The sequence below is a fragment of the Lepidochelys olivacea genome (assembly GCF_965140295.1).
Source record: "Lepidochelys olivacea isolate rLepOli2 genome assembly, chromosome: 7".
NCBI lineage: Eukaryota > Metazoa > Chordata > Testudines > Cheloniidae > Lepidochelys > Lepidochelys olivacea.
In genome coordinates this window covers 72,503,575-72,530,610 of record NC_140417.1, presented here as the reverse complement: position 1 = coordinate 72,530,610, position 27,036 = coordinate 72,503,575, and the positions used below count along the sequence as shown (strand labels likewise).

The window sequence follows — 27,036 nt, the reverse complement described above, 5'->3', positions numbered from 1 at the left end:
TTAACAGTGGCTTACAAAACCATTTTTATTTATGTTAGAATTGCAGCAGTTACCTCTAGGGACTCAAACATTATTGGCTAGAAAGTAGCACAATTATAGTACAGAAATAACCAAATGAACCTGGTGGCATAGCACTGTCTACGTGAGCCGAGTTAGGGGACCAGATCTTGGAGCTTATGTCCAGGACTAGTAGAAAGTGAGATGCTGGGGAGACAATCTGTGCCTTTTGAGGAGAAGTTAATAGCCACATTGTAATCATTTGCAGACCCACCAGGTACTGCTGCCTCCAGTAGTCTGCTGGCTAGAAGAGATGTGCCAGTCCTGGTAAATGATGTCAATGAACTTCCTCACAGTACAATAGCTTCCATTCAGTTTCACACTAATTGTAGATAAAATAAGAAGGGACATCACCAGACAGATTTTGCAATCAATTTGATTGGTGAACTACATAAGTGTCCTATAGTCAGTCCTCATGACCCTGCTCAGAGGGATTGTCGTTGTACTGAGCCCTTCATATGCTCCCAGTTATTATAGAGAGCATAGAGGCCAGTAAGCATCAAGCCTACAAGGCCTCCTCGTGCTATTCCACGCACTCCACCTAGAAAAGAAAAATAAATAGCATTAAATAATACCGAGAGTAAGTATTTAGTTAGAGCAATTGGCACCATTTCATCTAAGAGGATCTCAAATACAAGACGCTCTACGTGACTGCGCCTTTTCCCCTTTAAAGTCTAAGCTTATTCATAAAAGCAAAGCTCTCCCAAAGAGTACTTGTAATTTTACTAGACTGGATGATATAATGGGTCTTTCCCGATTCCAGCTTTAATGCTGTTCATATAACTGCCTGTACAATTATTAGCTTTACTTATTTTAAATGGACGGTAAAGGGCTTTTGAAGCAAACAAAAAACTCTTCATAGGTCATATCTTCCATGTATTTCTCTTGTCCTTATGACTGGATGTTGATATGCAGAGGAGACCTTTGCTGCTTTAGAATCAATCTCATGTTTATTGTAGCTCACCTGAAATCCTAATCCTGTCTCTCAAATAAGGTAACTAAGGGGGAAGAGGTGAGGGGACAAGCAAACAACAGCAGAAGCAGATGTGAACTTCTGCAACAGAACTTCTTTGTCTGGCCCAACTCCTTTAATTAGAAATTGAGAGTTAAACAGAATTGCATCTAGGTTTTTATAGTTTAGCTAATTTTGGTAATTTGGAATAAATTGGGGAAATAGGATCAGTCATCAAGCATTTGAGGGGATCATTGAATTGACTGACTTCACTCTCACTAGTATCAGGCAGCTGAGGTCAAGAAAAGGCAATGAAAAAACAATTTATCCAGCTACCACATAGTCGCAGAGAAATATAATAAAACCATTTTAAATGGCTCTCCTATTCCAAGTTTAGTTTAAAAAATTTCTACTACTAATGGTAAAATGTAGGTTTAGCTACTCAATGGTCATAATATAATCAGATGAAGTTTTTCAGTCATTTGACAGTTAGCATTTCAGTTCTATGCCCTATTTAACCATCTTGCTCTGTTAATCGCTGTCCGATTTCAGCTTTCACCCATCTAACAGTAAAATGGAGACTTCTGCAGTTTCCAGTATCTAATACCTAAAAGCTTCCTGGGACATTTCCAGGAACACACTGTACATGCAATGGTATTAGGGACCCTGACCTTAAACTGTCAGGAAAATGTCACTAAGTATTGGAACCTTCAGTGTTTACCAGGATCAAGCCAAGTGAGAGAAAAAGTCCGACACTTAGAAATGGATCACTTTCAGTTTTAGAGCTAGATATGAACTGCCTGCTAGATGGGAATTAGCAGAAGTACCAGGGGAATTTCACAAATTCTTCAGTCTTACTCATTCCTTTTTCTGTTTGTCATGGTAATCTGTACCAATTAATTAGTTCCTCCTAGGTTATTAGTTGTCTCCCCCTAAACTGCTCAAGGTTTTGTAGATCACTTTTAGTGGGGCAAATTGTTAGTTTCATCTAGATTAAGACATTCGAGCATTAAGATTAAGCAGAATCCCTCTGGAGCTGCTATGTCTTAAATCTATTTACATTGGCCTAGGCATGTAATAAAACCAGGGAACAGCACAAGGAATAACCGGTGACCCAAGTTACTTCCAGTCCTACCTTCTGTAACTTTGCAGCCAGAGTAGCTGTGCTTACCTAGCTACAAGATCTCTTGTTTGTAAGTGGGTCAAGAACTCAATTCTGGTTAGGCTCCTAAATAAGTGGGTTGATTCTCAGAAGTACTGAGCCCCCAGCAACATTAAAAGTTATCCTTATTTACCTAAAACAGGATTTAGGAGTGACTCCTATTCTTGAAAATTTGTCTTGAGTACATAGCACAAGAGGAGGTAAAAAGCTGACAGGACATTTGTGCAATTAAGATAATCATCTTGGGGACAACAATAAAATTTTGCCCCTTCCCCGCAATCCTAAGGAAAAACCCAAATGAAACCTTAGCTTGTGCTGTGGGAAAGGATTTGCCATGGAGAATAAATAAGGGAAGGCTTTAACCAGTTAGGTGTAAAGGCAGATGAAAGGAATTTGCAAGGTTTCACCTATTCGCAGAACAAACACTACAGAAGCTAAAACACAGGGTAACCCCTCTCTTCTAAAAATCTCATTCTCCCACTAGAGGGAGGTTGCAAGAGGGTCTGGACTGATTTCTGACAGAAGGAAGCTATTCATATAAAGACAGAATTTATTTGGTTGTTGCAATGAGTCACTTGCCATGTCTAGCTATTTTGTGTGCAAGTTTGGACTCTTCAATTTTCATGTCAATGTACTGCTTAGAGCATCTGATGCAGGGCCAAAGTTTTCATGTGGGCAGGTCAGGCAGTTGAATAAAACCTCACACAACCTTTTACAACCCTCCAACCACCACATACTTCAGTGCAGAGTGGGTAGCTTGGTACTTCTTGTACTTTGCTGAAAGATTTAGAGTACTGTTTCAGCAGAACAGCTTGCTTCATGTAATGGAAAGTGATGCATATGGTTTATACAATGAGCCTTCCTGGTAACTCGAAAGCACATAGGAACTGGGCCCTAATACATACTTAAGCCCCCAGCTATTACTATTGAGTTCTACAATTTCACTCTTGTTTGGTGCAATTTGCCTCTGCTCTCCAAAGCATTCATAAACAGGAGTGCACTGCTAAAGGAGTATTATCCCATTCTGCCAAGTGGGTAGACTATATTTGAGTAAGATGTTAAATCCTTCCAGCTCTGGTGAAACTGCAGTTTGCTGGCTAGAGCAAACAAAACTAAGTTACTGGGCAGGAAATGCTAAGTGTTCTGACCTGATGACCTTGCTTAGCAATTATCCCACCCCCATCCCTGGGGTGTAAACTAAGTGATAGGCTAAATTCCCACTCCTCCCTTACAATCACGTTCTGTTAGTCTTGATAGCAAGTTGCTTTGGCACACCCCACCAGACATACATAGTTATGCCATTATCTCACTTTGACATGAGCAAGGTGAAGCTAAAAGAATAAAAAAAAAGAGGCTTAATTTGCTAGAATCTAATATTAAACCAGATCTTTAAGGGTTAGCCAAACAACAAAAGTTATTTAAGGAAATGGCCAAAGTTTCTAAGGATACATTTCCCAGACCTTAAGTTAGATGAGCTGTTGTATACTTTTAGCTGATCTAGCTTATCAAAGAATCCTGTCTACTTCCAATATCAGTGAGCATGCATATTCATTCTGTCCCAGTCCTAGTATCAGACTTTATTGTACAGCATACTTGCAGTACTCAAGGAGCGCAACTATCATACCATTTCAATTCACTGCCTCTTCACAAAACTGGAGCTGACAGAGCAGGAGGAATTATGTGCGCAAGCTGAAAAAGCTGGACAGGCACATTTTTAGCCTATAGTTTTCACTGACTCAAACAGGTATATAGGTTTCAGGCAACATTAATTCCTCATCATTTCCTGAAAGTTTAAAAAAAGGAAAACGATGGGTCAGGAGCTGAAGAGAAGAAAATGCCAGCATTGATAACTGCTGCCTATTACCTGAATAGGTAGGCATTAAAAACACAAAGCCAGAAATCTAGACTTACAAAATATGTCAAGTAGAACAAGGCAGATAGTGAAATCTAAACATTTCATGGCTTCCAGCATCTGCCTCCCAAGAACTTAGAATGAGAAATAATCCTTTTTTTCTTTTGCAGCCCGTAGAAGAAATAGCTTCAAAGGTTTAAAGGGCCTGATTTTCAGAGATGATCAACACCTTCAACTCCCACCGACTTAAAAAGAAGCTGTAGTTAATCGGCATCTCTGAATCTGGCCCACAGATTTTGGGCCAGATCTGGCCCACAAAACAGATTTTTGTTTTTTAATATGTACATTTGTGTAGTTAAATGTAGGTCTATGCTAGGAAAATTTTCTAAAAGTTCACTACTGCCCCTGAGAGAGTTTGTAAAAGTTGCCAGGGTAGGAAAGGTCCGCTGGTATAGAAATTACGGAGGGAAAGCTGAGCTGAAGAAATGAAATGTTCTAGAGAAACAGCTCTGATTTCAGACTGCTGTAGCCAGATGCTAAGGCACGGTCCATACTTAAAACGCAGGCTAGGTCCAGGCTACAGACCTTACAGGAGCACCACTGCAGCTGTGTTGCTGTAAGGTCTCCCACGTAGCCACTCTATGTGGACTCGGCCTCGCACTGTCTACACCAGTGCTTTTGTTGGTGAAACTCACATTGGTCAGGGGTGGGTTTTTACCTCTCACACCCCTGACCGACTAGTTTGAAAGACAAAAGTGCTAGTGTAGACATAGCCTTAAGTTGACCTAGTTACATCTCTCAAGGCTATGAACAATTTCACACCCTACGCAATGCAGCTAGGTTGACCTCCCTCCTCACTGTAGCTGCATCTTGGAGAGGTGGATTCCCTACATCAACAGGAAAACCCCTTATGTTCGTCTAGGAAGCATCAACACTACAACAGCACAGCTGCAGCACCTAAAACTAGGAAACTTTCCTTGTTTGGTGGTGGTGGAAGGGAGACAGACTTCATTTCCTAAAGAAAATGAATTTTCCACTTTACCCCACCCCCACTTTACAGCCCCTTAATGGTTGTTAGCATCACCTTCTATATATTAACCAATGCAGTGTTATCTTCCCGAGTCTGTTAGACAGCTCCTGTGTTTCCAGTGGTGATATTCAGAACCCTGCAAGCAGCAGTGAAACTGAGAAGGTGGTCTATTTTACACTGTGCTGCTACTTGAGAGAACTAAGAACAGGCATAAGTCAGAGGTAACTGTTTTACTCAGCCATTCAGGGGTTAAACCCCCAAATGGGTTGTATTTGATCATCCTCCCTTGCGATTGAAAATCAAGTATTACTGCCCATCATTATATGTAACATACCAGTTTGTAGTAAGATCAGACATAAAAATACCCTTCCCTTCTTGCACCAGATGTGGAACATCTGTTGGATCAGAGCATGATTAAGAGTGAATCTGTCCACAACCTAATTCAGTTGAGTTGATTTATTTGGAACTCATGTCAAAGTGGCATCTAAGATGCTGACATTATAAAGAAGGCAGACCACACTGGTTGTTCATTATGTTTCTAAAGCAGGGGCGGGCAACTTTTTGGCCTGAGGGTCGCATCGGGTTTTGGAAATTGTATGGAGGGCCGGTTAGGGGAGGCTGTGCCTCCCCAAACAGCCAGGCATGCCCCGTCCCGCTTCTCGCCTCCTGGGGACTCCTGTCCCATCCAACCCTCCCTGTTCCCTGATGCCCCCCCCCCCCCACCTTCCTTCTCGCCTCCTGGGGACTCCTGTCCCATCCAACCCTCCCTGTTCCCTGATGCCCCCCCCACCTCCCATGCTCCCAGTACCCCTGCCCCTGACTGCCCCCCCCCCGGACCCCTGCCCCCATTCAACCCCCCTGTTCCTCGCCCTCTGACCACCCCGACCCCTATCCACACTCCCGCCCCCTGACCACCACCCCGAACTCCCCTGCCCTCTATCCAATGCCCCCTGTTCCCTTACCGTGCTGCCTGGAGCACTGGTGGCTGGCAGCACTACAGCCACGCTGCCTGGCTGGAGCCACCCATGCACCACGTAGCACAGAGCACCGGGTTCTGCAGCTGCGCTGCTCCAGAAGCTCACAGCCCTGCTGCCCGGAGCATTGCGTGGGGGAGGGGGAACAGCAGAGGAGGGGCTAGCCTCCAGGGCCAGGAACTCAGGGGCTGGGCAGGAGGGTCCCACAGGCTGTAGTTTGCCCACCTCTGTTCTAAATTATCTGAATTGATTTCAATTTACAGCTAGGAAGCAAAATCTTCTACAATTTTATGTAGATTCTGAAGACAAGAAATATCACAGACCCTGTATCTACAGCAGGTTGCAAAATACCTCAAGGGTCTCTCCCTGAAGAAATATAAGGGGGTTAAAAAAAGAGAACCTCTACTTCCTAGCAGATACAGATTTAAATTAAAAAAAAGAAAAATCAGACTTGGATCAACGAAACAGAAAACCTTGACTGGAACAAATCAGGCCTGTTTGCAGGGCTTGCTGTCTTATGGTTTGTCTGTGTGGCTTCTTTTACAGCTAGACCAGTTCTCCTGAACTTCTGCCCATTACAACTACACCAAATTAGTCTCTAGATCTGGCTTGGTTAGACTTTGTATTGGTAGCAATAAAGTGATTAGTCCTGTTTAATGAATTTAGGATTTGTTGACTTTCAGGGTTGTGTCCTGTATTTCTAAAATGATGATTGGTCCATTTTAGCTATTAACATGTATGTCACTTCTGTTCAGATGGACCTCCTGATTGCAACAAATTTATATATATTTATTGCAATAGATTTAGGATCCAGAGACTCTAATCAGGATCACAGCCCCATTGTACTAGGTGCTGTACGCATACATGGAAACAGTCCCTTTCCCAAATGTTAGGTCTCCCTCCTGCCTCCCCAAAAGAAAAAGCTAAACACACTAAGCCATAAGGAGGGAAAAGGAAAGTAATTTACAAACTCGGCTCATGTTTTATGTTAAAGGTTAAGTTTCCTGCTCACTCAATTCACTGTGCAAAGAGCTTTGCTTTCATAGCTAAACAGGTAAATTGAAAACTGCCAAACTTGTTTTAAGCTTGACTGAAGTTTTCAGTGACCCTTGTTTCTGAATCAAAAGAAAGGCTGCTGAATGAATGAGCCCATACAGAGATGGGCTCAATATAAGCTTGAGTCTGAACATGTATGCATCATAACATCCATTGCAGTAATTCTGACCACAACGGATCAGTTCTTATTTCTGCCTATTTATAAGTGGCAAAACACCCAACAGGCAGATTTTTTTAAACGGGGGAGGAGGGGGAGAGACACCTACCACCTTATTGCTTTTACGGGCTTTTCTGATCATTTTATCTGCATGATGCCTCCCTCTTCAACAAGGGGTTTTTGGAATGTCTATAAGGAAGTGAGACTTTGAATTTTAACCACTTCTCCGCAAACTATGATGATGTTGTGCAACCCAAGAAGGGGAAAAAAAAAAAAAAAACAGGAAGAAGGAAGTGTTGACTGGCCTTTTTCTGAGATTATAAATCTGTTTACAAGACCACTTTTGGCAGGCAACAAGTGGGGGGAAAAAATCAGTCTATAACTGAGAGGCACATGCTCCCTGATGGCCTAGAGTGTTTTCCCAACAATGCTCCTGCTTATAATACTGGTAAAAGGAATAGGAGAGGATTTCCTTTGTCTATCACTAACTGTCTACATTCAATTTACTTGAGCATAAGCTTTCGTGAGCTACAGCTCACTTCATCAGATGCATACTTTGGATAATAAGCTATTACCAGCAGGAGAGTGGGGTGGGAGGAGGTATTTTTCATGCTTTGTGTGTATATAAAAAGATCTTCTACGCTTTCCACAGTATGCATCTGATGAAGTGAGCTGTAGCTCACGAAAGCTTATGCTCAAATAAATTGGTTAGTCTCTAAGGTGCCACAAGTCCTCCTTTTCTTTTTGCGAATACAGACTAACACGGCTGTTCCTCTGAAACCTGTCTACATTCAGTGTGAAGTATGATCTCAAAATGTGTCCCAACAAGCTGCAAGAGTAGTGTAGCAGTTATTACTGTACTTAACTAGCTCCAGTTGTAAAAAGTCTCTAATCACAGCACTTAAGTTTATGCCACAGTATAAACAGAAAATCTTAGATAATTTTGTCCAGAGTGGTCAAACAGTGCATGGTTCCGAAGTTCAACTCATTTTGTTGCTTAGTCATTTATAAACATTTGCTAATCTAGACCATGTGGAATAGCTAAATTCTGCAAAGGATTTTGTTGCAACATAGTTTCCTAGTCTGATCTTGTGACATCTTTGTGCATTTAAAACCATCATAAGGGCAAAATGTGAGATCAAGGGTTAGTTTGGGGCAAGAGTTTTCTAAGTAGCAGCATAATGCACTAGACTCCAACAATGGCCTTCCCAGGAGCTATTTCTGACCAGTTTTCCCCTCATCAAAAGCTCAGTCAAGGCAGTTTTACAAATCCAGTCAATAAGCAAGCTTCATAATGCAGACACAGAAATGTTCAATCCCGCAAGGCTACCACTGATACTGAGTCACAGTGCTACATCCATGCACTGCTGGCAAAGTTAATGCCAAATGTTACATTACTGTATATAAATTGTCCATGAACTCATTGTTAAACAAAAAGAGGGTGGCCGTACGAGACCTGTGCACCACAACGCTGCCTCCAACACAAATGTACCCATCCTTTCTGGATTATAGAATGGAGCTAACTTTGAAACTGGGCACGATCCTGCTTTGCCAGCTGCCAGTAAAAGGTGTGGGAGAGGACACACCATGAACATATAAACCTCTCCTGTGGATATTATCAATTCACACTGGTATATAGTGCCTGGGCTCTTCACATAACAAGCAAAGTCATGGTCCCCATCCTGAGAGCTTAAATCTAAGGGCACGTCTTCACTAGCGCTGTAAAAAAACCACCTCCCCCATCCTGAGAGCTTAAATCTAAGGGCACGTCTTCACTAGCGCTGTAAAAAAACACCTCCATGAGGGGAGTGGTGACCAGCACTGGGAGTACAGCTATCAGCACTGGTACGCTGCCACTTTACAGTGCTGAAACTTGCAGTGCTCAGGGGTGTGTTTTTTTCACACCCTTGAGCGCTGCAAGTTTCAACGCTCTAAAGAGGCCTTGTCTAAACTGCCAAAGTTAGATACATGACATGACTGATTTGAATCAGTGAAATAACTGCTTGTTTCTGTATGGTACACATGAGCAGTTTTAATTTATTACAACTAGACTGCATTAGGTTGGAGAGAATGTGGAAATGAGAAGTGGATTTGAGATGGAGGCTATAATGTATGCAGGAAGGACATGACTGGCATAGGGGCAGCAGGGGAAAAAGGTGAGTACAGAGGTATTCATGTGCAAAGAGTAATAGGAATAAAAGAACAAAACTCAGGGAAGGGTGGGGGAGGAAGGGGAAAAAGTCAGAGCTGTGTAGAACCTAGAAAGTGAAGATGGAATTCATTCCCTTCAACAAGCGTGAATATCATCTGTGATGTTCTCACTTAAGTTTTGATTCCTTATCATAAACCTTGGAAAGTTTCAATCACACCTATAGTGTAGCAGCTAATACTGTACTTAACTAGGTCCAGTGGAGTTGAATATCCCAATTGTTCTTAGGGGTTTTTTTTGCATGTGGCATTTCATATGTAACAGAGTATAGAAAAATTGCCTGAAGTGATATATTGGCACATACAGTGCTGTGAACATAGGCAAACCACTATCTACACTTCCATTGGCTCAGTAGCTTTGGACATTAGAAGTTAAAGAAATACAACCCTTTTTCCTCTTATTTGTCTTAAAAAAAAAAAAAATCAAAGAAAATCAGTACACTGAAGATATACTGCAGGAACAATCCTGTATTGGCAAGGGAAAGGCTAGGTGACCTTACAAGTTATCCATGCCTGTGCCACCCCAAGACTGGATTAAAGCAATGCATGCTCCATGAGATGGCTAAGAGGGGCTATGGATAAAGGTTTATAAAATCATGAATGGTGTGGAGAAAATGAATAAGGAAGTGTTATTTACCCCTTTACACAACATATGAAGCAGGGATCACCTGATGAAATTAATAGGTAGTAGGTTTAAAACAAACCAAAGGAAGTACTTCTTCACACAGCGCACAGTCAACCTGTGAAAATTGTTGCCCAGGGTTGTTATGAAGGACAAAAATATAACTGGACTAAAAAAAGAATTAGAGAAGTTCATGAATGATAGGTCCATCAATGGCTATTGGCCAAGATAGCCAGAGGTACAGCCCCTTGCTCTGGGTATCCCTAAGCATCTGACTGCCAAATGCTGGGACTGGATGACAGGATGGATCACTTGATAATTGACCTCTGCTGTTCATTCCCTTTAAAGCATCTGGCATTGGTCACTGTCAGAAGACTGGATACTGGGCGATATGAACCATTGGTCTCACTATGATCATTCTTATGGTTTTACACTTGAAAACCAATGGGAAACTTCTGGTAGTGTAAAGTATGCCAGCCTGCTTGCTTAGTGGTGCTTCCTGTAGGAAATATCCCATCATCTTCCAACGCTCACTGTCTGGCTGCAATTCACAGTGGTGTTTGACTCCATGTCCTAATGGCTTAGGAAACAAGTTACACAAGAAACAGTGTAAGGTCTCTACAAAGGGTGATGTAATTATATTCCCAAAATTTATCTCCCACAATATACTAATTTGTTTACTAAGGTGGTTTTATAATCCCCCTGATTACAATACCAAATTCTCTGTTGCCTTAAGGAAAAAGGCTACTTCAAATTCTTAGGTTTTCATTTTTGTAGAATTTCATTTTCCTTTGAAATGGTTTGGTTACTATTATAAACAATATGTACTTAGGGTTGTACTGTAATGGTAATGCCAACACAGATGTAACAAGCCTTGTTGATGCGGGGGGAAGTGGTAGATGTGGTATACCTTGATTTTTATTAAGTCTTTTGATACGGTCTCATGTGATCTTTTCATCAACAAACTAGGAAAATACAACCTAGATGGAGCTACTATAGGTGGGTGCATAACTGGTTGGAAAACTGTTCCCAGAGAGTAATCATCAGTACACTGTCAAGATGGAAGGGGATATCGAGGGGCCGTGGGGGTACCGCTAGTACTTATGCTGGAGCATGAAACAATTGATTTAAGGAGTCATCTTTTTTATGAAGATGAAATCCAAAACAACGCCTACTATAGTTGCACTGTTTGTCTATCTAATAGGATTTTATTGGTCAGACGCCCCTCCCTCCCAACATTTTGTTCCCTTAAACAATCTTTACCTCTCAGGTGGCTGAGGATTCACACAGTCTTGGGCCTCATTTTGCCTTAACCCTAAAATCTCTGGTTATAGCAACAACAGGCACAACACATGTAATTAAGTGGTTATTGTGAATCTACTATATCACAGAATATATTCTTCCACCATAAACATTTCCATACTTTTTAAATGCTAAATCATGCTCTAATTCTTAAGCGTAAGTCTACTCTGAAAAGTGACTTTAAAAACAGCACTGTGGAGATTCATCTCTGTTTAAATGATTTCCAGGTTACATTTACCCAGTTTACATAGGCAATTTTCCAGCCCTACAAACTCCCATATGGCTTCTTCCATTCTCACACATCAGCACTGACAGATTCTGCGAGCAAAACTATGCCTTGAGTGCCACCTGTGTAACCACATTGTCTTTAGAGGCTTTTAACAAATCTGATTATATATATATATATATATATATGAAGGAATAAAACGGCTCACATTCTTTGCTGTGTTGGTTGACACTAAAGTCCTGTGTGCACTCAGAGTTGTATCTGTGGAAAAACTGAGTAAAAATATGCCCTTTTTATATAGTCACTCTTCAGAGCAGAACTGCACTTTAAAAACCTAAGTTTACATTCATGCTTTACATATCTTTGGCAAAAATATTTATATGATCTTCTCAGTCTACCTGTGCATTTGTATAGCATTCCTGTCATGGTCCCAGCAGCTACTGTGTTCAGGTCATCTTCTGCACCTCGTGTTTTCTCTATGACGACTCCAAATGCGCTGTAAAGCAATGCTGGGAGAGGAATTAAAGTTATTGGTAAAATATGAAAACATTTGCACCAAATTACCTTGCCATCCATGTTCTAGAAGAGATAAGATTAACCAGGCCTTGGATTCTGGTGTCAAATGCAGCTTTCAAAGCTATCCATCCTGAGCTCACCATTCATATTTTTCATTTCTGATGGAGTCTTTGCAACTTCCCTTTACTCCTACTATTAATGCCTTAAGGCTATGTCTTTGGCCTTTTCAGTCTTTAACATTACATCATTTCTATTCTATAAGGAGGACATCTATGTCTTCCCTCATTCTAAATTAGGATATTCGGTTTCTCAGAATTTTCAACTGTACTATAAGCTCTTTGTTTCTATCTGCATATAATAATTTTGTCCCTGTACATGAAGAGTGGCACCACCTTACACACTTAGTTAACAGGAAAGCATCAATCTGAGGGACTCTCCCCGTAGCAAAAGGAAATCTATGCATTCTTAATATGGTTGCATGAGCCCAAGCCAGCAAACATAAAGTAATCCCTGGTATAATGTAACAATATCTAGAATCTTCATACAGGGCGAAGAACTTCATATCACTCAAAACAATATAGATACAATACTGTTAGTTATTCTTGTGGCTCTAAAAGCCAGACTATGATACCTTTACTCACATGATTGTACTTTACTCCTCCAAAAACAGCCCCACTTAAAATGTTACTGAATATTAGCAAGGATATTGATCTGGCCTTAAGGGTGCAGTATTAGAGGGAAAAAAATTCTTGTTCAACAGAATCCTTCAAAATGGATCACTCCATAAGTGGACAACTGTAACATTATTGAACCATCTCTGCTTAGCAGAGACTCTTGAAAATTAACACAAACAGCAAGGTGGAAGAGGAGAGGGTTGCCTCTCATTTTTGACACACACATACAAAGCACTCCACACTGAGAAAAAGCCTGGCACTTCCCCAGCACCTAGCACAGGAGAAGCCAGAACCAACTCTCATGTCATGCCTGGCACTCCAAAGGACTATAATATGCTAACCAGAAAGGTCATGTTCTATATGAAATTTGCACACTAGTAGGCCACTGGAATGCATGCCAATATAAGGCAAATACTGAAAAAGGAAGATTACTCAAGAAAACAAACACAGCTGTAAAAAATCTGTTAATATATCACTCATCACACTGGAACCTTGAACTGCAACATGCAGCACCTTTTTCAGACATGTGTTTTTATCTATATTGTTTTCCAGTTTTATAATCAGCTAATAGGTAAACCTAAAAGAGAACTGCCATAATGGAAAAGACCCAAGGTTCATCTCTTCCAGTATCCTGTCTGACAGTGGCCAATATCTTATACTGCAGGGTTCTTGTGCCTTCCTCTGAAGTACCAGATGTGGGATAATCTGCTCCCCACATTGGGTCATCCAGATTTCTAAGAGTTACAGATAGATATTGAACCTGGTGCTTCAGGATTTAAGCTTATTCCAAAAATTGGTGTAAATTATAACTCTGGATATCTGTGAAATTATCCAGTCCCTTTTAGAATCTTAAATTCTTGGCATCAACTTCCTCTGACAATAAATTCCCTAGTTTAATTACACATTCTGTGAAAAGTAATCCCTTTTATCAGTTTTTTGAATTTCCTACCTTTCAATTTCCTTGAATACCCCCTTGTTCTTGTGTGAAACAGGGAGAACAGAAGTTCCCAATCTACCTTCTCTAGACCATTCATTTTATCAACTTTTATCGTGTCCCAACTTTAGCCTTATTTCTAAGATAAACAACCCCAATCTTTTCAATCTCTCTTCAGGCCCTTGATCATTCTTGTGGTTCTCCTCTGGAGTCCCTTTAGTTCTGCAATGTCTACACTGCAGCTGGGAGTAAGCCTCCCAGCTGGGTAAGACTGCTAGTTTTAGCCTGCTAGCACAAGGCTAAAAATAGCAATGTGGACTGACATTACAGCTCAGGCTTTCAAGTTTAGGGGGTTGTGTGGGCTTGAAAGTCTGAGCTGCAGCCTGAGCCCTGCTAGCTTGAGTCTAGCTGTGAGGACTGCTCCGGGCTGCAGTGCAGACATACCCTAAGAAACTGGATGTCCAATACTGTACATAGTATTCCAGATGAGGGTGCACTATTGATTTATACAAAAGCATTATTTTATTATCGACCATCCCATTCCTTATGCATCCTAACATCTTGTTAGCTTTTTTTAACTGCAGCTGCCCCGAAGTAGAGGTCTTCACTGAGCTTCCTACACCACAACCAAGATCCCTTTCTTGGGCTGAGATAGTTTTGCACCATACAGGGTTCTAAAATTAACTAATCTATATGTCGCTCCAGTGTGCATTGCTACTTTGCATTTAGCAACACTGAATTTCATTTACTATCACTTTAGGGAGACACACAAAGAAATAGTTTTAGGATGTCTATTGTCCTTAATTACTGGCATTGATCCAGCAGACCCACAGATTTTTGTTCAGTCTTCTTACTTCTGATGTACTAAAACAACCCATTAGTTGGTTATTTTTACACCTTTAGTCTTCAAAATCCATTTTGGACTTTCAAATTTCTCTTAATGTATGTTGTATTTTTCAGAGACAAAAAATGGTGACTAATTAATGACTAAGCAATTGTCATAATACAAATGAAAGGCTGAAAGAATAAGGGCAAATTAATTTTACAAACGTCTCTCTGATCAGAGGATTAGAGAATTTGGGTGCCCAACTTCAGACACCTGAAAGGGGCCTAGTTTTCAGGCATTGCAGAGCACCATTCTCTGAAAAACTGAGCCTTTTAGATGTCTTAAAGTGGAGACCCAAAATCACCAGCTGTGACTGAAAAATTTAGCCATAGGCTACATCAACTCATTTAGTGTGCCAAGAAACCAAAAAGTTTCAAACCCTTTGTACATTATTTAGTTTGAGATAAGTTGGACTTACCTAAGGATCCCAGAGTGTTGGCCCATAGAGCCCCTTGCCTTGTCACCATATTTAGAATTCTGAAGATTAAAAAAAGGCACTATTTAATAAAACTTAAATACCTTATTTATTAATCAAGTGCCTATGGGCCCCAATCAAGATGAGGACTGCATGGTGCAAAGCACAATGGAATACACAGAATTCTATATATTTAATATGGTAATAACTATAGTATGAAGATCTAATATAAAGCCATTCCATCATCAGAGGAGATTATGTAGTCTTAAAACTTTGTTTTTATATAGAGAGACATACGACTTCCTACTAGCCTGCCTGAAGTTTAAACTGATACATCCCTGATGCCAGTCCTCATGTCAGGAGACAATTTAAAACAAATTCTCAGGTTTGACCGCTGATGCTGCTGTTCAGTTTACAGTTGTCTACACTAGCTCTTTTGTCAGTCAGGGATGTGGGAAAAAAACAAACCACCTCACTGACAGAAATAAGCTTCAGTGCTATGTCGGCAGGAGAAGCTCTTGGTATAGCTACTGCTGCTCATTAGGGATGGTTTAATTAGCTCTCCCGGCGGCATATAGCGGCTACTTGAGAGACATTATAGTGACGCAGCTGAAGGGGTACAGCTGTGCTGCTGTAAGGACTATAGTGTAGACATACCTTAAGGCTCCCCTAATGACTTAAGAAGTAGGGATGAGAGGAGGGAATTAGACAAGGAAGCCAATCAATTTTCTTCTTGCTGTGTCATTTCTACCTTGAATGCTACAAATGAAAAATTAGCCACTCAATATTGAGTACAAGTATTTGGCCCTGTCAAGTCCTAAACAAAATGGAAAATATCCTCCTTTCAATTCCCACTCTCATCTGGCTTGTACCTCTCCAAGTAATCCAACTTCTCAGTTTTAAAACACGAGTATACTACAGCTGTGAATGACCTGCTAGCTCAACTATAGCAATATTAGTTGCACTGGGTAATTTGTGCTCTTTCCAATGAAAATCATGACTGTCAATATACAGTAGCTGTCAACCAGCCACACAGAAGATACCAAGGCACTCAAAATTGGAAAAATCTTGTAAGTACAGTGAGTGACATCTCTTCATGACAGTTAATATAACAATCTTTGGCAATTAGTGTGGTATGCATTGGAAGGACTGTGATTATGTAGCTAGATACAAGAACCATTATGCACCATGTAATACCTCCAACAGGCTTGAATGATACAGCCATTGTTACCAACAAGAAAAGCTGCGCAGAAAGCCAGGATTACTTTCTAAGCTTAAGAAAAGTCTCCCTTTCAGCAAACAAATGGATGAAGTTTCAATTTTCTCAGACCCTATCAAGTCAGAATCTGATATAAAACATTAAAATTTTAGGCTGGCTGCAGGTACAGTAACTCCTCACTTAATGTTGTAGTTATGTTCCTGAAAACATTGTTTTGCTTAAAGTTACATTTAAGCGAATCCAATTTCCCCATAAGAATTAATGTAAAGGGGGGGGGGGGGTTAGGTTCCAGGGAAATTTTTTTCACCAGACAAAAGACTATATTATGTATACACACAAACTTAAGTTTTAAACAATTTAATACTGGTACACAGCGATGATGACTGAAGCTTGGTTGAGGTGGTGAAGTCCGTGGGTGGGATATTTCCCAGGGGATGTCTTACTGCTAAATGATGAACTAGCAACTGGCTGAGCCCTCAAGGATTAACTGGTTGTTAATGTTGACTCACACACTCTACAAGGCGGCACAAATGGAGGGAGGGGAGACAGCATGGCAGACAGAGACTGTGTGTGTGTGTGTGTGTGTGTGTGTGTGTGTGTGATTTCCCCTTTAAGTACGCTGACCTCACTCTTAAGTATTTCATGTGCACAAATGGAGGGAGGGGAGACAGCATGGCAGACAGAGACTGTGTGTGTGTGTGTGTGTGTGTGTGATTTCCCCTTTAAGTACGCTGACCTCACTCTTAAGTATTTCATGTGTGGTTCCAGACTAGCATTAAAGAGTGAAGGCAAATGCCTAGCACACACTCATGGAAGCATAGCATTGTTCCACACTGGTGGCAGCTGCCTTCAGAAGCGTGATGACAGACAGATGAAATGGCCAGTATCTTTATCTCCCACCAGTGTAACAATGTCATGGGCATGGCACTGCCGTGGACAGCTTACTGCCACTGGAATTCAGTGTCAAACTATGAAAACATGTTTTACATGTGTTTGTTTCTGAATTATAAAGCTTGTTTCCCCATTACTTTCCTTTGTAACACTACACTAACTTTTCACTGAAAGACACAGGACAACACTGAATGCTGCTACATTTAAATGAGTTGAAAGGGCATGGAGAAGTTCATTCTGAAACTATCTGGTGTAGTACAATAGAGAAGAGGTACTCAAGTATATCCATCTATCCAGAACACATCAACACCCTCCATTTTCCCAATTTATCAGTTTTACATCAAGTTTGAGCATTTAAAGAGTCAGGACATGTTTCAAATAGCTGCAATGTTAAATAACGTCTCTAGCTGTATTACTGAGTTATTTTTAAAAAATATTTACATAAATGTAAATTTAAAGTTAAGAATATAGATATCTCTTTAAAAAAAAAGCAAAGCTCATTTAACTGATAGCATACTTAACTAAATATTTCTGTACACCACTGGTCTGCCCTAACCATGTCTGGAGCCTTCACTGGTTACCTTGCTTTCATAAATAAGGTATGGTTTGATTTAAGTCGATGTTATAACCAGATAACAGTATAAAGAGACAGATTAATAAACTACAGGCAAAGAACAGAAATTTATGAAAAAGCCTTTGTAATTAATTCAGTTATTGGCAGCAATTAAAATTGAATTTATTAGCAAGATTAAATTAAGCAAAGACCTTTCAGTGTAAAGTCATTAGAGGCATCAGGCTCAGTCCTGCTCCTAATGACACCAGTGTCAAAACTTCCATCAAGTTTTGGGAGAGGACTGTGCTGCCTCATAAACAGACAGAAGCTCCTGGCATACACTAGTAATAGAAGATATTTCAGACATTTTTCAAAAGTTTGTTCACATTCTTTGTGATGGTGATTATTAAGGATACGACTGTCACAGAGGTCATGCATTCCATGACTTTCCAGGACCTCTGTGACTTCTTCCAGAGTGGCCAACACACACGAACTGCAATGTGGCTGGAGCAGCTACCAGAAGTCAGCGCCTGGTAGCACTCCGACTGTTAGTTTCCCTCTGTCCCCTGGGGATTTTTAGTAAGAGTCAGGGACAGGCTTCTGTGAATTTTTTTTTTTTTTTTAAATTGCCCATGACCTGTCTGTCCCTGACTTACTAAAAAATCTGTGACAGAATCTCAATCTTAGTGATTACCCAATACAAAATGTAGTGTGAAGGGAATGTAACAAAATGAAACTAAATTTCACCTTATAAAAGAGACGTGTGCGGCGTGTCTACTCCTCTAGCTGAATATGAAAGAGTGGAACTGAGCTCATGATTTCATTGGCCTTGCATAAGACAAACTTAGGTGGAGTATGTGTGTCTGTTGCCCTCTGCTGGCTCAACTTGGTAAGTTTGACAGTCTCAATTAAGTCTCAATTAAGAAAAGTAAATAGTTAATTTTCTTGCCTCAAGTTTGCTCACTATGCCCCTCTCCCCCACAATCTATAAAGAAAGGATCTGTTAATAAATCAACCATTTAGATAAAAATAAATTTAGATTTATACTATAGAATATTTGGTTTATATGTTTTCATTTTATACACTGTGAAGGAGGAAGGAAAAGGATACACAAACAATGCTCAAACATGAGCAGTCAATGGGGGGGGGGGGGGGGGGGGGGAAATCACTAGTGAGTGCTAATTTCCTCCCCCAGATGACTAATTCCACGACAAGGTACTATAGCCAACTTAAAATTACGTTTTTCAACAGTTATGCCAATCCAGTTACGAGAGTCTCCCCAACAAAATCATTCTTGAAGGGGAGGGAGGGAAAGCAGTATATGAAGCCTATTTGTCATACAATCAGCTCACCCTGTTTCTGGAGTTTAATCTAGAGACTTGGAAAGAATATAGCCTGTGCAACACTGTAAGGTGAGATGAGTGCTAGGGATCTCAGGAGTAACAGCACACTAGAACAAATTTTGTGCCTTGGACTGTCCCACAGTGGAACTTCCTCCTGCCCCCCCAGGAAAATATCCAGGTGGACCCAGCTGTTTGCTTTCTGTGCTGGCTTGGAGACTGATTCTATTCTGAGGCTGATCTACACTTAAAACTTATATTGGGACAGCGATGTCTGCCAGGAGTGTGAGAAAAGACATATCCCTGACCAACATAATTATGTCAATAAAAATCCCAGTGTAGATGCAGCTGTGCTGACTGAAGAGCACTTCTGTCTACATAGACAATGTCACCTGGAGTGGTGGTGTTCCTACACCGGCAGAAAAACTCCTCCTTTTGGCATAGCTGTGTCTACACTTGGGCGCTATGCCAGCACAGCTATGCCAACATAGTCTTTATAGTGTAGACGTAGCCTAAATCTCTCCCTGCCTGATCCTGCAAAGGCTGGGAGTACTGAAGAAAGAGTACTCAGTTCCAGATAAGGGGGAGGGGAAAAAAAAAAAAAGCAGCCTCTAGACAACTTGTAATCCCTTTGGGAGTACTTCAACCTGTAAAAATATAGTCTTGATGCAAGGTGGGTTTTCAATAAGCATCCAGAGAATGACTAATGTTTCACTTATTCTCTTTCCAGACCCCTGTGAGAAGGGTCAAACACCCCCACAAAAGCTCATTTGAAAAGTAAAATTAGCACTTAACAGATTAACCAAGGCATTTCACAACTCAATTTACCTAACACTGCATTTACGCTTTGTACACCTTGTCCCACAGAAGAGGCAAATATACTTTTAATTTTGTTATTGTAATATACTCAGTTAGCTTTGAGCCATTCTAATAATGATGGGGTGAAAGTATACATTCATAGGTACATTTATATACTCACTGTACATTTCTAGGTTTGGACCAGGCCATGCTGTGTGTCTCCTTCAATCCCAGCCGCAAACCATTCAGTGCACCAAATGCAGCCCCTATCAACAATACAGTAAACGGACAAACACATTCATTCCCAATCTATAGGACAACATCTCTTCACTTTTATTGTGTCTCATGTACTTGGGATTTAGTACAGTAATATCAATCTTACATTAAGATATTACCTGTCATACAACACCCTCCAATGGTAAAAAAGGCCAGCTCAAACCTTCCCCGAGTTTTGTTTGCTCCCGTGGGTAAGATAAACTCATCTGTATCCTGAAACAGAAGAAAAGGTAAGTGTTTATACATTTGTACTTTCGAAGTAGGCATGGTTTCAGACACATCTCAAATTCTCTCTGTTGGCTTAATCATACTAAGGTTAAAATACAAAACACACACTTCCACATAAATGCTGCTGAACACCATGGGTGGCAGGGGAAAAAAAAAAAAAAAAAAAAATCAGGAATACTCTTGCCTCTCACTAATTATGTTACAAAAAAAATTCAGATTGGAATAGATTAGATACAAAATCTAAAAAAGGGAGATTTTAAATCTGCAAGTTTAAATCTGAGATTCTCTTCCTAGACTAGTATTTCCAGCTAGCTCAATATGAAGTGAAAAAAAAACAAGAAACTCAGTATGCATTAATTAATCATTTGTACAATGTTTATTATTACTTATGCCTCATAGCAGGCAATTCAATGTCTAGCCTCTGAAAGAAAGCAACAGGACAGCTGCTTCACCGAAGCCCGCACATAAATAATAAAAGAATTCAGAAGTAAGATATGTTTTTACAATTTGTTATGCAGTTTACAAGTCTAGCACAATATCTACCCTTTAGCCAATTAACATGTGAAAAAGAACAATTGTAGTTTCACAGTTCTGTATTTTTTCTGACTCAATATTGCATCTTCCTTGGTAATTTATATTTTCTGTGGTAAGATTTTCTTTAAGGTAGATAGTAAGTTTCCTTCTTCACTCTAGACAGTAGATATAGCATCTAACAGCTTCCACTTTCGTTCTCAACACATCAGATGTGGGAGAGCAAAGCAATCAATGTCTGCATATTTTTTCTAGCAAACTCCTCCTTTGCCAAAGATAGATCATAAGGTGATCCTGGTTGAGAATTCACAATATTCCCTAACAGTGTTGCTGTAGCATTTGATATTAAATGTATTGTTTGTACAAAATCTATGGAAATTTTCTTTTGTATTTTTCCAACATTATGACTTGTCAGAAAGAAAATGTGTTGCTTGGTTCAAAGATATCTGTACTCCAGAAGTTTAGTAATTTTTACAGTTAGTTCAATCAGAGTGGGTAGACTTGGCAAAAACACACAGACTTCAGGCCTGGTCCACGCATAAAGTTGCACCCGTTCAACTAAAGATGTGACATTAAACTGATTTAGTTAAACCAGTGCAATTTTGTGACCTGACACTCTTACACTGATTTAAACTTGGTTTATATCCATTTAGCTTGCACCTGAAATGCATAGGTGCAAACTAAACAGATAAACCAGACTTAAACTGCTGTAAGTGTCCACACAATTGCACTGGGTAATAAATCAGTTTAATGTCACACCCCTAGTTCAACTAGTGCAATTTCTCTGTACAGATTAGTCCTCAGTCTCTGCTAAACCTTATGTCAGAAAGCACAGTTAAGATTTTTTTTTTTTTTTAAATGATCTCCTTCCCCTGTCTGTTCTGTTGGGATCCAAACAATTCTTAGCTTCATTATTCCCAAAATCACTGGGAACACTGGATAAAATTCTAGAAAATTCTGGCTGTCATGTTATGGAACGCACTATGAATTACAAAATGAAACGTAGCGACACTCATACACCATGATGCCTAAATAGTGTATAAGAGACCAGCAAATTCAGCAAGGCTGGTGCACGGTCTACACTGGTACTTTACAGCGCTGAAACTTACTGCACTCAGGGGTGTGTTTTTTCACACTCAAGTGAGAAAGTTACAGTGCTGTAAATTGCCAGTGTAGACAAGCCCAGAGTCTGAACATGGCATTCACTACAGGCTCTGGGCCCAGAATGGACCTGGATTATGTTTTACCCTTCATTTCTCTATGCTAACCTAAGGACTTCCTATGCTGTGTTCCAGTTGACTAATAAAGCCTACTGCTTTGACAATGCCATGTGAGAGTCACTGCAGATGCTTGGTGAGGTGTGTTAATCCCTGAATATACAAGTCTCTACCAGGAGTCTATCTCAGTTGGATTCGCTGAACAGAGCTCACAGTGTGAAACATGAGTGCTGGAGCTCCACATGTTCAGCCTTAGGAGGTGGTGAGGCCCGGTGGCTTACTTTGAAGGAAGAATGAGCCCCTATGGGGGGTCTGGCATACTGAAGGGATTCCTCCAAGAGACTGTTCCAAAGCTGGGGGCATAGCACAGATCCAGTGGATTCATGATACTACTCTCTCAGTTAATATTGGTTTGTTATATCAAAGCAACAACATTTGTTGAGAACTAAGAAAGTCAGTGTAGAATCCTTACTTTTCAAGGGAAAGGGGAGAGAAGAAAACATTTCTCCTTTTCCACTGAATCTTTTCATCAACACTTTGAATTGAGTTTTCTGAGTGAGTTTCTGCAACACCCTATGGACTGATTACTACTCCTGAGGGCATTCTGTGCCTAAAAATTATATACCAAAAAATAAATATGCGCACAATTATTTTAAAATTCTGCAAATTTTATTTGTCAAATAAATGTGGAGGCTCCAGCATGGCATTGGGGAGCACAGGCTACTGGCTGCACAGAGGTGGGAGATCACTCTGCAGCTTCCCCCACCCCCAGGACACTGGCTCAGCGGTGGGGATACACCGAACCCTGACGCAGCGCAAGGACTGGACCTGCCCCAGAAACACTCCAGGGCCTTGCCCCTCTGTGCCAGGTACACCAGGTGTGAGCATGCAGGCTCAGCAAGGCACAGTCCAAGTGTGGAGGGACTTAGTGTGTGGGGGATCTATGTGTGGGTTGAGAGGATTCTGTGTGAGGCAATCTGGATACAGGTGGCTCAGTGGGGGGATCTGGGTGCAGGGGAGATCTGGATGCACAGGGGCTTATTGAGGGAGGTTCTGGGTGCAATGGTAATGGGACTCTGCAGTGAGGTCCAGGTGACGGTGGTTGGGGCTTGGCGGGAGGGTGAGGGGGTGTGTGTCTGGGTGTAGAGGGTTCAGTGAGGGGGTCCAGATGCTGGAGGAGTGGGACGGGGATCCAGGTGTAGCTATTTGGCGCTCGGTGGGGTGGGGATCCAGGTACAAGTGGCTCGTAGAGGTGGTCCAGGTGAAGGGGGAGTGGGGCTCTAAAGGGAGGTTCTGAGGGCGGGGAGGCTCGGCAGGAGAGTCTAGGTAGGAGGGGATCTGGATGCACGGGGGTTAGGCAGATGGGGGAGCAGCTCCCCATACAGTGATCCCACTTCCCTGTAGCTGAGGAGCGATGGGCGCAGGAAGCGGGCAGGGAGGTGGGAGTTTTCAGAGCTTCCTGCAGCCTGGGGAGAAATCTGGTCTGACCCAGCCCTGGATGCTGTGCACGGGAAGAGGAAGTCTCATCCTCCCCAGCCCAGCTAGGACTAGCAGCTGAGTCCAGGGCAGGGCAGGACAGGAGCCACCAGCCAGGTCTTCCCCAGTCCCGCACCCTGCCCCACAGTGATTTACCTCTCTGCCAGCTGCCCTGGGCACCCAAAACATACTGCTGGGAAGAGTCGCATGACTGCTCTTGTGGCTTCCCTTGGCTTCCCAGACAGAAAGTCATTCTTCTGCAAGGAAGCAAAGAAATCTGTGGGGTACATGAATTCTGCGCATCTGCAGTGGTGCAGAATTCCCCCAGGAGTAGATAACCAAGGCAAATCTGCCACCAATTCTGGGCCTGGCAGTAGGTGTAAAGACTTCCAGGATTTTCCAAATTCGAGATGACTGACTACCCTAGACATGTCGATATAACAGATGAAGGGGATATTGTAGAGAGAAAGTAAGAAGTCAAGTACTATTTTTATTGGTTTATACACTACAGGTTTTTACTTTTAAATAAAATATTTGAATAGAATACAAGTACTGTTTTCTCTTACTTAATTTAAATTTGATTCACCACTGAGGTTACAGAACATTTACTAAAAGAAAAGGAGTACCTGTGTGCCTCCTGAAACCCCTGTAATTCCCAAACTCACTGAATGGAAGCTCTTTTGAAGAGAGTTGTTACTTTTATTATCTTAAGAGTGAATATGTGTTAACACTCATGCAAAATAAAAGACTGGCGCTAGATCAAGAGAGTAACACATGCTGCTGTACCTGTTTAGCCAAACAGATTTTCTTAAGTAGCAGGTCCCTCCCCTGACCCAGCAAGGCTCCTAGTTATTTTAGATGTGACAACATGCCTTTATTAAGATCATAGGACAAGCTATTTGCACTAAACACCTGTTCAAAACTGAGGACATAATCAAAGAAGTAGCTATCTTATTAGGGATATTTTTGCCATATTTAATATAACTGGATGAAACTGGGAAGCAAATGAGGTTTTCTGTAATAGTTTAATTTGATTTTATCTTCTGATAGTCTATATAATTTGCATATTACCTAGATCTCAGGCAGATTAAACAACAGTGAAGCTGGGAACGGGCAACAGGGGATGGATCACTTGATGATTACCTGTTCTGTTCATTCCCTCTGAAGCACCTGCCATTGGCCACTGTCCAAAGACAGGATACAGGGCTTAATGGACCTGCGGTCTGACCCAGTATGGCCATTCTTATGTTAACTTTGTGCAAGATTAATTTTGCAGACAATTTTAGCAGAATTATTTTTAAGCTTTCTTAAAGCTATATTTAATTTAGTAATATTTGTGTTTTTAGTTGAGAAATACGTTGTACTCAGTTGTGCCTTTTGAGGTGACATCTAGTCTACACTGCCCTTGTACACTAAAAATATTTGGATATTCCCAAACCATTTTTCTTAAACACTATTGTTTCATAAGTCAACTGAGAGTTATTTTATAAGGGATACTTTTAAATTAAACTAATTCTGACGTAGGTGATCTCTCCTCTCGGGTGTAGGATCCAGCAAAGGGAAATGATTAAGCGTAGTATCAGTTTCACAACTGATACATCCTCTTGTTGGGTACTAGATCTTGACCTGGAAGGAAGCATGACTTAAGATTCTAGAAGTTCCATTTCTAATTTGAACTAATTCACACTGTGTCCCTAAACTGGATTTCTCCTCTCAGACACTGTGACATCAAGAAGTTGTATTAAATACTGTGCTGAAACTTTGTTCTCAGACTTCAAGTGATGAATAGTATAAAACTTAATATGGTTCCATACAAATTTTAAGTTTGCAGCTTAGTTCAATTTGTTGCTGATACAGGAGAGAAAAATCAGACCTCTTTACTTTAGGAAAAGCAGCTCTACACAAGGGAGACAGTGACTCATTTAAGATAACTGACTTAATAGAATCAAAATAGAAACATGCTTCTTACCTGTATTAAATATCTGGGATCCACATTTAAATAAGGAGACAAAGGGCTCATTCCAGTTACTGAATGAGGAAGAAAAAGAACTTTGTTACTGGTTTCAGAGTAGCTGCCGTGTTAGTCTGTATTCGCAAAAAGAAAAGGAGTACTTGTGGCACCTTAGAGACTAACCAATTTATTTGAGCGTAAGCTTTCGTGAGCTACAGCTCACTTCATCGGATGCATACTGTGGAAACTGCAGAAGACATTATATACACAGAGACCATGAAACAATACCTCCTCCCACCCCACTTTCCTGCTGGTAATAGCCCATCCAAAGTGACCACTCTCTTTACAATGCGTATGATAATCAAGGTAGTCCATTTCCAGCACAAATCCAGGTTTTCTCACCCCCCCCCCCAAACATCTTTGTAAATCAATTTATTTATAGACAGACTGGTACACGTTGTATAGATTATTATTCTTAGGTGCAATAGTTACACATTTCTTTTATTTTTCTTTAGCCTATAGCCAGGCTGAGATGAGCAAGATGATATTTTGTCCGAAATCAACCTGACGACCCCCTAAAACAGGACTATCTGACAAGTAATTAAATGCTTACTACAGATCCAATTGCCTAAGTCATACTTAGCTGTCAAATCCATTCAACTATATATAAAGTCTTGTATAGGTCATCTCAAAAACTGAAGTTTTTCTCAAACTAAGGAGCAAGGCCCCCTTATCTGCTTATCACTCCCAACAAGGACGCGATCATTTTCACGTTTCTGTGCCAAAAGCAGCTTGTATGAATAAATCCTGGCCACCCTCTCAGGCGCCACGCTAGTAATAGCGGATGGAAACACTGAGAGACAGTCAAAGTGCCCAGGGCCTCAGCTCGCACCCTCGATTAGTGCTTTCGCTGAAGACCGATGTATTGCGTGCCGGCTCTTGACCCCCGCTTCTCGGCCACTGGCTCCCCTACGATTGCACAAGACTCGGAGGCCGCAGAGGGCAGCGCACCCCGCCCGGTACCCGTGCAACGCTCGTGACTGGGGCTAGCTGCTTCCCAGGGCTCGAGACAGTGCCCGCTACCGGGGCGCGCGGGGCGAGAAGCGAGCGCGGTCGTCCCCGTCCCCCCCGGAGGGTTACTGCACCTCCAGCTCCTCTATTTCCCCCTCCCTAGAGCCAGTTCTCCTCCTCTAACCCCGCCGGCGCGCCCCGGTTCTGCCCCGCGGCCTCGAGTCCCGCCCGCCCCCGGGGATATTGGGGGGGGGGGGGGCTACGCCGAGCGTGGCGGGAAGGGCAAGAGGCCGGGCCCGGCCGGCCGATACTCACACGGCACCCCGGCCAAGTCCGCGTGGGAATAGCCCGGGCCCCCGGCTCCGCCAGCACCGAACAGGCCGCTGAGGCCTGAGCCCTTCGAGTTGCCACCCTCCATGCAGCCGCCTTTGGACAGGGTCTGGCCTTGACCGAGCCAACGAACAACCGCCCTGCCGCCCCCTCCCTCGCCCGCTGCTACTGCTGCCGCCGTAAAGCGAGTCC

General features: G+C 41.7%; 1 protein-coding gene across 1 annotated transcript; it reads right to left on the bottom strand.

Moving 5' to 3' along the window:
- On the bottom strand, window positions 1-27,036 carry TIMM23B (translocase of inner mitochondrial membrane 23 homolog B). Its single transcript, XM_084633599.1, has 7 exons — window positions 26,830-27,036; window positions 25,522-25,580; window positions 20,220-20,313; window positions 20,006-20,090; window positions 15,027-15,085; window positions 11,997-12,107; window positions 1-598 (listed from the first exon to the last, which is right to left on the bottom strand). Exons 1-7 carry the CDS (start codon window positions 26,930-26,932, stop codon window positions 483-485), a joined length of 627 nt encoding a protein of 208 aa, XP_084489725.1. The 5' UTR covers window positions 26,933-27,036; the 3' UTR covers window positions 1-482.

Coding starts and splice junctions, on each gene's coding strand:
- TIMM23B (XM_084633599.1), bottom strand. CDS start 26,932: ATGGAGGGTGGCAACTCGAAGGGCTCAGGCCTCAGCGGCCTGTTCGGT. Junction 25,581..26,829: donor GGACTTGGCCGGGGTGCCGT/GTGAGTATCGGC, acceptor TTCCTCATTCAG/TAACTGGAATGAGCCCTTTG. Junction 15,086..20,005: donor TCCAAACCTAGAAATGTACA/GTGAGTATATAA, acceptor TTTAATCTTCAG/AATTCTAAATATGGTGACAA.